This window comes from Abramis brama (genome assembly GCF_963993115.1).
Source record: "Abramis brama genome assembly, chromosome: 24".
NCBI classification, from domain to species: domain Eukaryota; kingdom Metazoa; phylum Chordata; class Actinopteri; order Cypriniformes; family Leuciscidae; genus Abramis; species Abramis brama.
The window spans coordinates 13,507,013-13,523,960 of record NC_139986.1 but is presented as its reverse complement, the minus strand read 5'-3'; the positions used below and the strand labels follow the sequence as shown (position 1 = coordinate 13,523,960).

At 36.8% G+C, this 16,948-nt stretch overlaps 1 protein-coding gene across 1 annotated transcript; it reads left to right on the top strand.

Moving 5' to 3' along the window:
- Positions 1 to 1,871: 1,871 nt before the first annotated feature.
- pck2 (phosphoenolpyruvate carboxykinase 2 (mitochondrial)) lies at positions 1,872 to 15,451 on the top strand. The gene is made up of 10 exons (XM_084102532.1): positions 1,872 to 2,639; positions 8,626 to 8,841; positions 9,409 to 9,593; positions 10,294 to 10,500; positions 10,962 to 11,149; positions 11,289 to 11,451; positions 11,762 to 11,977; positions 13,876 to 14,013; positions 14,123 to 14,218; positions 14,377 to 15,451. Exons 1-10 carry the CDS (start codon positions 2,608 to 2,610, stop codon positions 14,844 to 14,846), a joined length of 1,911 nt encoding a protein of 636 aa, XP_083958658.1. The 5' UTR covers positions 1,872 to 2,607; the 3' UTR covers positions 14,847 to 15,451.
- Positions 15,452 to 16,948: the final 1,497 nt, after the last annotated feature.

Genomic DNA, 16,948 nt, shown 5'->3' with positions numbered 1-16,948 from the left:
CACAGTCCAAAGGGCAAAGTTCACTTTTCTCATAAAATGTAGTGTGTGTGTGTGTGTGTGTGTGTGTGTGTGTGTGTGTGCGCGCGCGCGCACGTGTGCGTGTGTGTGTGGGTTTGTGAATGAGTGTAAGAATGGTCCTTGCTATCACAAGCACAGCCATTTAACAAATTCATTATCATAATGTTTTTTTAAATGCCATATTGTACCCATTTAGTCTAATAAAAGTGTGTTACAATGATTCACCAGCATTTGAACCCAAACTGTACAAGAGCTCTGGACATGTGAGCCGCTTTTGCAAGAAATGTGTTGCCAGAATGCATATGACAGAATGATTTTAATGAATTCATCTTCACTCTGGATGTGTTTAATGAGAACTGTGGGGCTACAGTGGATCTGTTACACTTCACACCAGATTAAAGTCTAACCACAGTGGCTTTTTAGCTTATCTTTATCCACTATCCTCTAATCTACCTCTCTCTTTCACACACACAAACACTGTGATCTTTAGCCTGTTCATAGTGTTCCTGTCCCCTCTCACGTTCTCACTCTGTCTCAATGATCAAAGTCATTGAACTGAAGACTTCGCAAACAATTAGTCATGCAGTAAATACAGTAGCTGTGTTTCGTGCGTGTGCACTGAGTGACAACTCTTCATGGCTTCAAAACTTATTTGGACACTTGTCGAAAATGTCAAAATGTTATTGTTGTATACATAATGAAATATAAAACCAAAAGACAGTTTGTCTCAAGGTCATTTTTGTGTGTAAACTGTAAAGTTTTCAAACTTGTGTCCCTTTTTACATTCTCATTAGTGTTCATCTGATTTGTGCACTAAAAAAAAAGTCAAGACGTCATGAACATTTCCACCACATCTCAGAAAACGTATTTTGTCTGCCAGCAGTCTGTGGTGGTACTGACATTTAAAAAAAAAAAAATACACACAATTAAAATTATAAAAAATATTTGATTGTTGTTTTATTATATTATTATTTTATCATTTCAACAATAGTATTGAACAATGAAATATTTAATATTCTATATTGAAATACTGAAATAAAATGATATTGAACATTGAAATGATTTATAAGTGAGCTATAATGAGTCCATAACCAAATTAAAAGTTTAAATCTTCTCATTTGAATAAAAACCAAGAGTTAATAGTGCTGTCAAATTGATTAATCGCGATTAATCACATCTAACATAAAAGTTTTTGTTTATATAATAATGTATGTATGTGTACACACACACACACACACACACACACACACACACACACACACACACACACACACATAAACACAATTATTTTATAACAAAAACTTTTATGTTAGATTACTCGATTTGACAGGTAGTAAACAGAATGCAAAAAGAATCAGACACACAGGTAGTCTAGACATTTTTATATCCATAATATTATTTCAAGTAATTACCAGCTAATTACTCTACATGATCTTTGAAGTGTGTTTTTATTGGAATCACATTAGTTATTGTATTTAAAGATTTACAAAAAGGGGGTACATTAGGATAAACAGAAAAGATAAATAAGTAATATCAAAATATATTAAACAAAATATAAAAAAAAACATTTTATAGCTTCCTTGTTTTCTTTAAATATAATGTTGCTTTTTTTAAGGTATTATTAACTAAAAACAAACGCTTTCCCTCATATTTTCATTTACATCTTGCATTTAAATGTCTCTTTTTATATTGCTAAGAACATTTGTTTAAAACGATGCCTGTGGTAAATACAGTTTAGAATTCAATTACAGGTTACAAAATCAGGAAAATATAAAAATGTCACAGTGAGACAGTTTTAATGCATTTAAATGCGTCTCGAGCCCCACATAAACACAGATGTGATGATGAATGAAGCGACGTCACAAGGAGCCAATAAGCTTCCGCCTTACAATGTTCACTGAACGTGAACAACACTCAACTATTATCAACATCTGCTGACGTGACACGAAGCAAATACCGACGACGCTCACGTGACTTCAGAACTCGATAAAGAAGCTTTAAAAATAAGATTCACTTCTACACAACTTTGCTCAGCCGTGTTTTGCAGCCGTGATTGAGCAGGGACGCCGGGCGGAGGTCTTCGCGGAGTCGATACAGGAACCAGTGTGCGCTTGCGTCAGCCTCGGGATTCACTGTATTTGAATGACTTAAACCTCTTCAATGACTCAGAAGCATCAATCTAGAGCTTTTTGACTGAAATGCAACAGCTAGTTTTTCCACTTTGCCGTGTTTTATTGGAAGCGCACGCTTTTTATAGTAACAAATTAAACTTATAAAATATTTTAATCGACTAGGAAGTTTGTCAGCACAAAGCTTTATTTATTACTGAAACATCCCAGGCTGGTTCGTAGGGAGAAGAGCGTCATTATTAGTTCAGGATCTGAGCTGAGGGTGGGATCAGCTGATGATAAGTTACACGTGTTACAGTGCAAGGGTCTTACTTTACTCTCCTCTACCTCAAGAGCTGGATTATCACTATCTCCAGTCTGATATGAGAGGTGCACAGGACTGAAGAGGAACAAGCCACCCCTCTCATATCGTTTTATTTGTATTTTATTGTTTACTCCACCAATTTCACTGACACGAAATATGTCCTGCCTGTTCCTTGGAGTACTGAGGAGGTGAGTCTCTTTTAGTCATTAATAATCTCTTTAAAACAAGGTAATAATATTGTTATAATAATATATAATTATATATAATAATATTACAGTATATAGGGGTAATGTTGCCTATTACCTTGTTTATATAGGCCAGTAGTTGATCAGAAAGCTACAAAAAAAATTAAAGGTATGGGTATACTTTAATGATTTTCTGCAGTCTTAAAATATTCAGTATACTGTATCACACCCTTCTCTTTCCTGGGTAAACATCGTTGTTTTATAGTTTCTTTTGAGGGTAGATACTTAAACCTGAACTGAACCTGAACGTTTGTTAACACCCTGTACAATTGCAGTGTCAACTCCCCTGTTTTATTTGAGTCTACTAAACTGCAACAGCCTGTTATAATGCAGAATAATCTTTGATAGAGATATGTAGAAATACAGAGTAAATTATAATAATACAAAATCATGGAGTCTGTTATTGCCAAATACTGACATTTGACACATATTACATCTCACTATGTAATAGTGTACTATGCACATCTCAAACTAGAGTTATTGAGTGTGTCACGTACAGGAATGCTGAAACAACCTCGTCACGTATAACTGGCTTTTTTCTTTTGAGTTTAGAGACTCAGTGTGTATACAGTCTGAAAAACAGGTTATGAATGAGCAAGTATACCATCACCTTTGTTCAAAGTCACAGCAAGAATTTGTGAGTCATATGTACCTTTGTAATATGGAATATTTAGAGATCAATCAAATCTCTTTTAAAGCCCAAATGATGTTAAACAAAAGTTTTCTATATCTCATTTTATTGCATCTGTATCTACTCTGCCAATCTCTCAACAGAATGAGTGATTACATCAGCACAGGACTTCAAGTAAATATGCTCAGTGTGAAAGTCTATATAGCCAAACTTTACCCTGCAGATGCATGATACAGGAACTGATTGTTAATGACGTATGTGTGTGTTTTGAGTGAAAAATCCTCCTCCTAACTTGTTTAACAGGTTATTTTGCATTGAAACGCCTTTGAGGTATAGCCGTGATGCATGCATGTGGTTTAGAAAGAAAGCACCATTTTGGCCCATTTTACTATTGCTCACATGTCTGACATTAGTACGTGTGTTATGTGTCCATGAATGAACATGGTGTGCTTGTATAGTGCCTTACCCTGTTTAACCAGACTCTGAGGGGAGGGGAGGGGAGTGAATGCCAAGGAGGCCGTCTGATTGGTCCGGTTCACATGGGGGTGTGTGTAACTGCCTATGATAATTAATGGTGTAAAGCTGAGTGGTTTGATGAAAGTGAGGAAACAAGAGGGTCAAAACTGTAACTGTAATTACATGCAGGCATTGTTTAAATATAGCCTTAAGTACTATGCAAGGTATGTATGGCATTGTATCAAATGGTTAGTTTAAATGTTAGTAGTACATAGTAGTTAAAGACACTTCATATAAAGTGGGTCCAAAAAAATCTGAATTGCAAGTTATAAAGTCTGAATTGTGAAATATAAACACGCAATTGAAAGACTGAAAGAGAATATGATCCTCTTCTGCCCCATTTTCTGCCTCTTGTCTGTTTCTTTTCATTTTATCCAATTTACATTTATGCATTTGGTAGATGCATTGACATTCAAGGTATGCTTTTTATCAGTTTGTGTGTTTCTTGGGAACCAAAGACATTAACTTAATAATGTAAATTAAAAGTATAGTAAATTATTTGCTGTAAATTATTTTTTTTTTACATTTATTTTAGACACTGATAAAACATATTTTTCCCCAAAGGGACTAATTAAAATCTGAACTGGACTGGGTCAGCAAAAATAGTAATAATAAATAAATAAATGGTTGAGCCTTGCAAACTTTTGACTAGTTGTGCACATTCCAAAGGACACCACTAATTAGTCTTGCAGCTTCTAAATCACTTATCTTTCAGTTTCGGTCAAAGATCTGTGTTAAAGTACATCCAGCAGTTATGATGCAATATTCATATTGCTGACATACTGTCAGTTCAAATGAATGTTGTTCAGTCATTAATTAAAAAATGTCATGGATCACATATTCATATTTTTTATACATTATCTACAGTCTTTAAAGGTGATCTAAGCGATGTCACGCGTTTTTTAGGCCAAAACATTTTTTGTCACATACAGCAAACATCTCCTCACTATCCGCTAGCTGCCTGTCCCCTGAACACACTGTAAAAAAACGCGGTCTCTGTAGACACCACAGGCTCCACAAACAGCAAGAAAAACAAACTGGCCCAGCCTGGACCACGAAACATAACAAACAGTGTTGCAGCCAATAACCGACAAGAATGATTTGGGTTGGGGGGTTAGTGCGCATGCACATGAAGGGGGGGTGGGGAGTGGAGGAGAGAGAAGCATGAAGAGGGAAGTTAGCTAGAGGAGAGATGTCCTAGACGACGACTAACGTTAGAATTATATTCTCTTCAACTTTGATATGGCTGACACACGACTAAAGAGACGACGTTCCGATGAACAAATAGCAAAGAAGAGGGAAAAGGAACGTGCGAAGTCCTGAATTTACATTTGAAAAAGTTCATGAAAGTTTCAGGAAGCATGGAAGGGAGGGGGAGGGGACGAGATGAGGAGGAGGGAGGGTCAAGCTAGCCTCCGTTTTGTTTGACAATACTTCGAACGTCAACAATAAGTGACGTCACCCAACATCGCTTAGAGCAGTGGTTTTCAAACTGTGGGTCGCGACCCACTTGTGGGTCACACAGTGAGAAAAGGTGGGTCGCACAAAGGAACTTAGCTGCAGCTAAATTTACGTTACGATGAGTGAAACAAAACCAGTCCGATTAATGACCAAACGACTCTTAAGTGAGTTTTAGCGCCCGCCAAAGTGAATTTTTGTCCTGCCAAAGTCTTATTTGATCGGTGAGTAATGTAGATGAACTGCTGCGGTTGTGACAGAGTCACAGTGCATGTTTAACTGAAAGAACGAGCAGAGAGAGAGACTCTGTCGCGCGCTCTCTCTCTCTCTCTCTCTCTCTCTCTCTCTCTCTTCAGAGCCAGGCGAAAGTGTAAACAAGACTTCACCGTCTCCAAACTAAGCGCTGTCTTGCTCTCTCTCCCTCGCACATATTAATCAAAATAAATTGACACGGTGGTAAAAGATCGGAAGATCAAAGTTTCATGTGGAGCATTCGGAGATTTTTTTCCTGAATTACTGCTGGGTGTGAATTGTGCTAGTTGTTGCCTTATCTTCTCTGAAAAGCGTCCCAGACATTCAGCTGACATAAAACAACACTTTAATTAAACGAAAAAAAAAAACTATCCAGTGATGAAATGTTTTCTGTGTTGACACAAATCTTGGATGTCCATGTCCTAACTGCTGGGATAATCACACAACGCGCACACGTCCAATTCGCGAACTAATGACTCCTTTGAACGATTCATTTTAATGAATGGTTACAGTTTTTCTCGATTGTTTACACACATTTTCTGAAAGCATGCCTCATATTCTCAGAACTCTACACACAAATCCCAAAAAACACACACAATGGGCAAAACCCCTCAATTCTCCTGCAAAATGAAACTTTACATTCAAAACAATGTTATTTCTTCTCAAAATGGTATTTTGTTTTCAAATGACACACACAAACCATCATATGAATAGACATTTATAAGAACCAGTTGAACACTGATGTGCTCAATGTAAAACACTATGATGAATGCAAAACACTTCTTCTCCATTCATCATAATGACTTGTTCAGTGTTACACTTACTACAGACAGTACATACATAAGTGTGTTGTAAAATATTTGAGAATATTGTTTTTATACTCAGAACACACAAATGCACGGTAACAAATATATTTTATATTTCCCACAAAAACAATGTACATCCTAACCAACACAAAGTTGGACATACAGTGGTCTACATACAAAACAACAGAAGAATTTACTGTATACAGTTACAGTAAAAAAATAAATAAATCCAATGTTGGCATCCATTGCTCCATCGAAGAGCTCACCTGTTGCCCTTTTATGCTAAAGCTCTGATTGCTAATTGTAAAACTGTGTGACGGGTGTTTGCCCATGTGATGAGTCAGTGTGCATATTTGAATGGCAGTGTGTTCCTTGTGAAAACGAGATTTTCTGCATGAAAATTGTGCCAAAAGCAGATAATTGTGTGTAGTGTTTTGAAAAAGGTGTGTTTTGAAAAAGGTGTGTTTTAGAACTGCAATTTGAGTGTAAAGCAGGAATTGTGCTTGTAGTTTAGCAGAATTGGTTCAGGGGGTTGGTGAATGAGTTACATGTTGTGGTCATTGTGTCTCAAGTACCAGAAAATGTGTGTAAACAATCGAGAAAAACTGTAAAACAACTGATCTTTCCAACAGTGAACTCAGGAGACGTCTGAATCAGTAACACTTTACAATAAGGTTCTATTTATTACATAAATTACATAAAAGTACAGTTTGCTTACTCAAGCTTAAGCTTTAAAATAAATAAAACCGCTTGTTTTTTTTTTGAAAAGCATATGACTACATTTTTCAACACAGTGCTATCAAGAATCGATAAGAGAATCGTTAAAGAATCGGATCGATAATCAGAATCGTCAGTGGCATTATTATTATTGATAAAATCTTATCATTTCCCATCCCTTTGTGAAGACGGTAAAATTATAATCAAACATTAAAGAACATACATGTTTTTTAAAGTTTTTTTAAGAGTTAAAAGTTTAAAATATTTTGCTAACATGAGGTCTCGTCACTGTCAGTCTTTTTACATCAGTGCAAAACTAGGGTATGCATTGATTAATCCCATGGCATGTAGCAAAAAAAAAAAAAAAAAAAAAAAATTGCGACCAAATCATGCTGGTGCGACCAACTGAGAAAGTTGGTAGCACCAGTGCAAGTGGGTCTTGAGATTGATTATACTTGTCTAGGTGGGTCCTAGAATGAAAAAGTTTGGGAACCCCTGGCTTAGAGTACCTTTAACTTAGACTTTATATTATTGAGTTGGGTTTAGAAATGTTCCACCTGAATCTGGAGTGAAGGCTTTTTTAAATTAGCCACCTTATGTTTAGCATAAGAGCACTCACCTTTTTGACTTGAAAATGCAAGTCTTCCAGTTATTTTTGCTGTACAAACAGTCTATTATGCTGCTTCAAATTGCATAGTAATCATAAACACACAGGTTTGTCACACAAATAGTTTTCAAGTTTACTGCATTCGTTATTATTAAAAAGGCTCTTCTTGTGTTTGAACGGAGAATTCACACAAAATGATATAAAAATGCCCATCTTGGTGATTATTCTAGTAAACATAGTTGGTTATGTCTTAAATGAATGTAAACAGTCGAGAAAGACAATGTATTGTACAGTATCAGTATAATGGATCTGTGCATTCGTCTCAAAGTGACAGCAGTCTAATATTCCTGCTGCTGTCTGTGTTTGTTATGTTAATCAGTTAACCAAAGACAAAGAAATAAATCAATCACTGCTCTTGACTGAATAACTTTTTAACTTTAAGTATGAATCTATATTTCATTGATACAGCGAAGATTATGCAGTGTTATTACATTTGATATATTGTAAAATATATAGTGCAGTAATGTTGGGAATAGTGAATGGACAATTTCAGATACAGACTGTCATCAATGTTTTGAACAAAACAGTTGAGTGAATGATTCAAATGACTCACGAAAGACCGTCACTTGTCGCCACCCACTGGCATATTGATATAACTTACAGAAATTGCTCAATAATTCCCACCACTAATGCACAAACTGACAATCCTTCTGGTACATGCAAACACAGACAAGCGGTGTGATTCAAACGGTGATAAGTCATTGTTGGATTGTATATCAACACTCTTAACTGGTCATAATAATTTTCTGTTGTGTATAGTGTGTGTGTGTGTGCTTGTTAAATGTGTAAAACTAACCAAGAATGAAGTGTTTTGTAGGTTGATCCATGCTTATGCCATTAATCTTTAATTTGATGTACTAATGTTTGCATGTGTCCATGTAGGCGAAATGCCATCAGTACAGCTTCAGTGGGAGTGCGGTCTCTCGCCTCCATCCCCTCTCTGCCCTCGTCTGTGGCTGAGTTTGTGTCTGGAGCAGTGGCTGAGTGTAAACCTGCTAAAGTGCACGTGGTCACAGGCACACCAGATGAGACAGCAGACATCCTGGCCAACCTGGAGAAAGAGGGCATTGTAAAGAAACTCAGCAAATATGAAAACTGGTAAGTTGTTTTTTGCTGATTATATTGGAAGTATTTTAAAGTGCACCTATTATGCTTTTTCAGATATTACACATGTGGTTTCAATAACCAGATGCAATTACACTGGTCCAGTTTCGTCTCAGACCACCTCCTGATGTGGTTTGAGTGATCGGATTTAAATCGGCATTTACACCTGGTCTTTTCGCGATCGGATAGATATCCAATCAGAGAAAATGCCGTTTTGTTTCTGACACGCGCTGTAAGCAGTAGACCAATCACAACAGACTGGGCTGTCGGACCAATCAGAGGAGAGTAGGCTCTCAGAATGGAGAGGTTTAGAGAGACCTGATCCTTTCTTTAACTATTTCAGGCACTGTGAGAAAAGAGGTAATGATGCAATGTATATTATGAGAACATTAAAAAGTGTTTTTTTTTTTTACCTTGAATGCATGTAAACCTATTTTTGGAGACCTCCAAAACAAAACGAAGAACCTTTATAATAGCATAATAGGGGCACTTTAAGAAAAACATGGTCTGACATAACCCTGATTTAAATTTCCACTAATTCATAATCATTTCTGTGTGCAGCTGGCTGGCACGTACTGACCCTAAAGATGTGGCTCGCGTGGAGAGTAAGACAGTGATCGTCACGAAGGTCCAAAGGGACACTATCCCCATCCCCACCGGAGGTGCAAAGTCCCAACTGGGCAGCTGGATGAGTGAGGGAGACTTCCAGAAGGCCAGAGAGGACCGCTTTCCTGGCTGCATGGCAGGTGTGTGTTACTCAAATCACTGATCCATTGCTGAAACCTGTCAAATAGTTCATCCAGCCACCAGAAAAAAATTAAAGTTGTGGAAAATACGTCTTAAAAAAATAACAGAGTTATTTTATTGACTTTGAATATATCATTATTAATAAATAATATTATAAAATGTATTGATAAGTTATTGAATATGACAAAGACAAAAATCAATGAAAACATGCAATAATAATGACACCATTATGATCCAGGCATCTGAATCAGCTCTTTAAAATACTAAAAGTGCACTCGTCTATATTGTGTGCCTGGATATATGCCCGGTTATAATGCTCTTCTCCATTACTTGATCATCATATGATGAATTACTGCTGCCATGATCAATGGTAAATGTACACAAACCAGAGCTCTCTTAAATCAAATTGTGTTTTTGCTGCGGCACCTGCTTTTCATGGACAGCAATAGTGCAGTGTAAATTGCGTCAAGCAAAAATAAATATTATATATAATAATCTTGACAAGTATAGAAAGGAGGCATGTTTGCAGTTTAAAATCATACAATTAAAATTTCATACACAGATTCCCATCAGTAGAGCTTCATTCGTATTTAACCTGGAATGTTCCTTTAAATTCCAAATAATACACATGATCATGTAGGATAGGCTGGGAGGAAACTGTAAAAGTCTGAATATTTCTTACTTTCTATCCCTCTGTAGGACGCACTATGTATGTGATCCCCTTCAGTATGGGCCCTGTGAACTCTTCTCTTGCTAAGTTTGGTGTTCAGGTGACAGATTCTCCATATGTGGTGGCTAGCATGGGCATCATGACACGCATGGGGACGCCTGTGCTGGAGAAACTAGCAGAGGGGGCGGAGTTTGTGCGCTGCCAGCACTCTGTGGGCCGACCTTTACCACTCAAAGGTACCTTAACTGCTTTAATTTAATATGTAAATATGATTCAATCCATCAAATGAAACTCTAAAGTTCCCCTTTCTTTTCAAATGACCCATTTTGTCTTTTTTGTTGCATTTTCTGAACAAAACCAGCATTATTATCAATTTAATGTGTCCATTTGAAATAAAAGTATTAGGCCTGGTTTCACAGACAGGGTTTAGATTAAGCCAGGATTAGGCCTTAGTTCAATTAAGTAGCTTTTATAATTGTTCTTTAGAATCTTGAGACAATACAAAGACATATTTTAAGGTATGTCAGTGCAAGTTGCTTTCAGTTAAAACAGCTCAAATGTGCATTTTAGTCTGGGACTAGCTTAAGCCTTGTCTGTGAAACCAGGGGGTAAAAAAAAGCTGACTTCCCCCAAACTTTTGAATGGTAATGTATATATTTTTCGTATCTATATCTCTTTCTCTGTTCTTCCCGCACAGCTCCTTTAGTAAACAGCTGGCCTTGTAACCCAGAGAAGGTGTTGATCTCACATCTCCCAGACACCAGGCAGATCTTATCCTTCGGCAGCGGTTACGGTGGAAACTCGCTCCTTGGAAAAAAGTGCTTTGCTCTTCGTATCGCGTCACGCATCGCCAAAGATGAAGGCTGGTTGGCTGAACACATGCTGGTATGGGACATCAGACAAAATCCTTGCTCTCGCTTGCGAGTTTACAACAATACATCTTACTGTTGTACTACTCTCTTAGCTGGAGTATTCATTTATAAAACATGATGTTGATACTCGTCCCTGTTTCTCTTCCCTCCAGATTCTGGGTATCACAAATCCCCAGGGTGTAAAACGGTACATTGCAGCTGCGTTCCCGAGCGCTTGTGGGAAAACTAACTTGGCCATGATGAAACCATCACTGCCAGGCTGGAAGGTGGAGTGTGTGGGCGATGACATCGCCTGGATGAAATTTGACAGTCAGGGTGAGAAATATGACTCGTCCTAGACAGCATATGCAACTATTGACACAAGTGTGGGTTTATGGACAGCCAGTAAATGATACCATAACTCTTATTTTAGCATGTTTATTGGGCAGCAAAGAGTGAACTAATTAAAATAGAAATAATTGCATGGCACAGCTAACACTTTATAAATAACAGTTGCTCAGGAACAGGTTTGCTGTAGTGTATTAATGTATGACGTGAGGAATCTGTTGAGGAGAATACTGTTGTTTATGATTATAAACAGATGTTTTCAATACAAACGGTGGTGCATTTTGACTCTCTTCACCAGGTAAACTCAGAGCTATTAATCCAGAGAATGGTTTCTTTGGAGTTGCCCCCGGGACATCCCTAAAGACCAACCCTCATGCCATGTCAACCATCTCCAGTAACACAGTGTTCACTAACGTAGGAGAGACCAGCGATGGGGGGGTTTGGTGGGAGGGTCTGGATCCGCCTGCACCTGGAATCAAACTCACAGACTGGCATGGAAAATCTTGGAAATATGGTAAGATCATTGATTAGTAAAGTCATTTTGACAAAATATTTAAAAATCCCTAACCCCTTAACTGTCACCCCCCTTTTTGAAAATGTGCTCTCCAAACTTAAATTGTTGTATTTCATGAATGCTTTGGAATAGACCTAAGGTTGGTCTCTTTTTAAAGAAGACTCATCAGATTATATAGCATTTCAAAAAATGAAAAAAGTAAAAAGGTTATAGAAAACAAATGTACTGTACTAACATTTTTGTATTTCATACAAAATATATATATTACAAAACAATTTATGCTATGAAATCAAAGCCACGTATCTAACCAAGTTTTGTTCCAAATTTGAAGTTGATATCATAAAAATTGAAGTTACCATGAGATTTTGTTTAGACTCTGTACCAAAAATAACCACCGTGTGTCACCTACATTTAATTTATTTATTCGTTCTCCTGTCACAAATTAATAAATGTCTGTGATCACTTCTATCACAAAACAATCACCAAATAAGGAACGTTGAGTCTTAGACCTTTCAAGCGATATGAGTTTTGTCAAGATTAGAAAAAGGTTTGATTATAAAATAGTGCAGTAAAATTTGTAATATGAAACATGACATCGCCCACTAGGGGGGAGGAGCCCGCTAAAATAAATGTAAGTACTGTTTCCAAAAAGAATGCAATGTCTGATTTCAAAATGGTTTTCATAGGATGAGGGTGTAAGCTTTCGAATGATACCTGATTGATGATTAATAAAATATGTGATAGGGAAAAAAGGCAATAAAAAAAAAAAGCGCCAATCATCCCACTGACAGTTAAGGGAAACATTAATTAATATATAAATCTAATTTATAAATAAAATTATTAATTGTGCCCTATGTGCCCTTGAAACAATCCCCACTTCCTTTTTCAAAAGTGTGTTAAACTGCTTAGAAGCAGATCTCCTAGAAGTGGTAAATTCCTCACTTCTCTATAGCAACATATTGAGCAATTACAGACCAATCTCAAATCTTCCTTTCATAGGCAAGATCATTGAAAAAAGTTGTCTTCAATCAGCTGAACAAATTCTTAATCTCAAATGGATACTTTGACAATTTTCAATCTGGTTTCCGACTACATACATCAAACGTCAAATGGCACTGAGAATTGGGTAAGAGAGAAACACAAAGCACTTAATTGGAGAAATTGAATGATGAAACAATGCTGATGACCTGGGTCTGTGGTGAAGTAGTGAGTTTGATGTGTCAGTTAAACTTGAGGTTCTGTGGGGTGCGGACTGGATCGACTCCATTCCTAGAGCTTCCGAACAAATGGGGTTTTTTTGGGGCTGCGGAGTGATGGGGCAGTGAACCCGAGGTCAGTCCTAGAGCTCCTCCTGTCCGATTTTAGGGAAATATCGGGGCCATTGGAGATGTCCAATGTAATTCTTAGGCGCGCTGAATAAACACCACAGACACAGTGTAAGAGTAAAACTATATGCAAAATAAGATACACTGGTGTTTTGCCAGATAAGAAGTTTATTCTATCTATCATCTTTTTACTACTTTAATTAATTTTACTCTAATTAATTTTATAACTATATCATTTATCTCTCTTAATTCCTTTTATAACTGTTTTAATTTCCCTTGATTTTATTTTGTGCTTATTTTCTATGCAAAGAACTTTGAATTGCCATAGTGTGATATTTTAATTCCTTTCTATGTAAAGCATTTTGAATAACTGTTTTAATTATCCTTGCTTTTATTTTGTGATTATTTTTATTCCTTTCTATGTAAAACACTATGAATTGCCATAGTGTATGAAATGTGCTATATAAATAAACTTGCCTTGCCTAATTAAAAAAAAACAAAAAAAAACAACGTATATATGATTATTATATAAATGCAACTTTTAATTTGTATAGCTCTTTTTCTGTTTCTCAGGTGATTCTACACTGTGTGCTCACCCAAACTCCAGGTTTTGTGCCCCTGCTGGCCAGTGCCCTATCATAGACCCACGCTGGGAGAGTGATGAGGGCGTCCCTATTGATGCTATTGTATTTGGTGGCAGAAGACCAGAAGGTGGGTATCACTGAATCAAAACTTTTATACCAAGATATTGTTATACTACATACAACTATGTATATTTGATGTACATTATATCTCAAAATGTACCTGTCTATTTTCCCAGGTGTGCCTTTGGTGTACGAGTCCTTTAACTGGCGTCATGGTGTGTTTGTGGGTGCAGCCATGAGATCTGAATCCACAGCTGCTGCTGAACATAAAGGTACATTTCTACATTTCATTTTTCATAAACTTTCATATGATAAATAGTTGGTAACACAAACGTGTACACTACAGTCTAAGCACTTTGTGACAAACTGAACAAAAACCTAATACTGCTATTTTTCATACATGACAATATATATGGCTAATTTTCCTCAGGTAAAGTAATCATGCATGACCCCTTCGCAATGCGTCCTTTCTTCGGCTACAACTTCGGTGACTATCTGACCCACTGGTTGAGTATGGAGACGCGCAAGGGCCCGACCCAGCTCCCTAAGATCTTCCACGTCAACTGGTTCCGGAAAGATCAGAAGACCGGCTCTTTCCTGTGGCCAGGGTTTGGAGAGAACGCCCGTGTCCTCGAGTGGATCTTCAAACGTTGCAGCCGTACCAGTGAAGACGAGGCTGCCACCAAGAGCATTGTGGGATGGATTCCACAAAACGGTGCCATAAACACAGAAGGCCTGGGTGGGAATATTGATATGGGTGCCCTCTTTGACCTGCCCAAGCCCTTCTGGCAGAAGGAAACTCAGGAGCTTCGGACCTACTTCACCCAGCAGGTTGGCGCTGATCTACCGGCACAAGTGGAAGGAGAGCTGAAGGCGCTGGAAGAGAGAGTGAGGGATTGAACAGACACTACTTGATTATTTTACCTGTGCCTGATATAGATTACCAACTGATGTTGAGGAAATGTGAGGAATAGGATGGGCTGAGGTGGAGGTAACTGTTTTAATGTGACTGACTGTTGCACTGCAGTGGACACTGCATCTGAGATACACAAAACCAAAAAGTTCACTAGATGCCAAAAAGTTCACTAGATGGCATCAGTGCCTTATTTTATCTTACAGTAGAAGCTAAAAACTCTATTTACTGTTTACACGCTATCTACCAAAATGCCATTTTAGATTATCTTCGTTCAAACAAGGTGACATGATGAATTTAAACCACAACATCTTAAAAATGTATAGTTTATGAGTACACTACCGATTATCTAGTCATTTTAAGCAGTAATATCAGACATGTCTTCAAGGAAAGCACCGATATCATCATTGGTTAACTAATGAAAACCAAATTTTTATTTCCAAAGATTTTTACTTTTATTCGTGTAACATGATTGATGTGATTCAGGATTCTGGAGTTGAAGGATCTGGACCAAAGAGTACCAACGAGTCTCAGTCTTTGAATGTGTATGTTTTTACCTGAGCTGACTGAATAAATACAACTCTAAAACAAACTTTATGTGCGTCAGTCGGTTTTCTTATATCATAAAACAGTTGCAATAAACTGTCTTTCATTAGCTATAAACAAAGATGGAATGATATTGTGTGTTAAGTATAAGTGTTTTATACTTCACACAATATGCCATAAATCTCACTTGTAGAGTGTCCGTTCTGTTTTGAACATGACATTGTCACATAAGATTCATTGGGAATGTGAATTTTACAAAATGAACAAATACTCTTCAGTGATAAAACACTGAATTTGGTTCTTAGTTAACCCTGTTAAGTCTGACATAAGAAATAAGTCATAAAAAAATTACATATTTTTTTAATGGGACAGTTGAACCTTAAAAATAAGTTTGCTTATGTGTTACATGTTTCATAAAAGATTTGATACATCAGGCTTTTATGGTCCATAAATTATGATGTGGTGAGAATATGGAACTCAAGGTTATTTATATGGCCAAAAAGTAAGATGAAATTCTGATAGCTGGTTGTGTAAATCAATGAGATTTTATAACAGCATAACAGGCTACTTAAGATTACAACAGACTTAAATGCATATAAATACATAAATAATCTTCCAATAATATGTCTGAGAAAGAATTTAAATGCTTACATTTATGATCATAGATATGCAGTTTTTCTTGTGTTCATCTAGTTTTTAATATCACATTTGATACTCAGGATTGATTTCTCTAAAAAATTATGTATAGATGATGAAGTAAACCTAAGCTTCAGTCCAGTTTATAAAAATCATTAAAGATTTCACAGCGAAAAAACATGTGTTCCACGACTTGAAGGGGACATTTTTACAATTATACCAAAAGGCCTTTTAATTGGTAAAAAAGGGTAAACTATCAAGGGCAGAAGGCATGTAAACACTGTACAAAAGGTATCATATTGGAAAAATGGGTCACACTTTAGATTAGGGTCCAATCAATTCTCACTATTTTACTCACTATAACTATGACTTTTACCTCAATAAACTCCTAACTGATGCTTATTAATACTTAGCAAGGTTGTTAAGTTTAGGTATTGGGTAAGGTAAGATTAAGGGATGTAGAATATTGTCATGCAGAATGAGGCATTAATATGTGCTTTATAAGTACTAATAAACAGCCAATATCCTATTAATATGCATGCTAATAAGCTAATAAACTAGTTCATAGTGAGAATTGCACCCTAAACTAAAGTGTTACCAAAAAATGTTGATCAAATTGCTAAAAAAATATATACATGAGCAGTGAGCATAGAAATGATGGAAAACCAAACTAATTATGTATTTTTTGCTATTAATGAGTGTACTCTACAAAATGTAATAGCACTCAACCATGCACTCAACAAAGAGAGACGTCTGTGCTTATTTTACTGTAGCAAGTGTGCTGAAAACCCCAGACCTACACTATCATACAATTAAAGCAAGGCTTTACCTAATACTAAAGCAGAAGCACAAACTCCTCCAACACAGCCATCATGGATCCACCCTGCCCTAATCTGAAAACAAATAA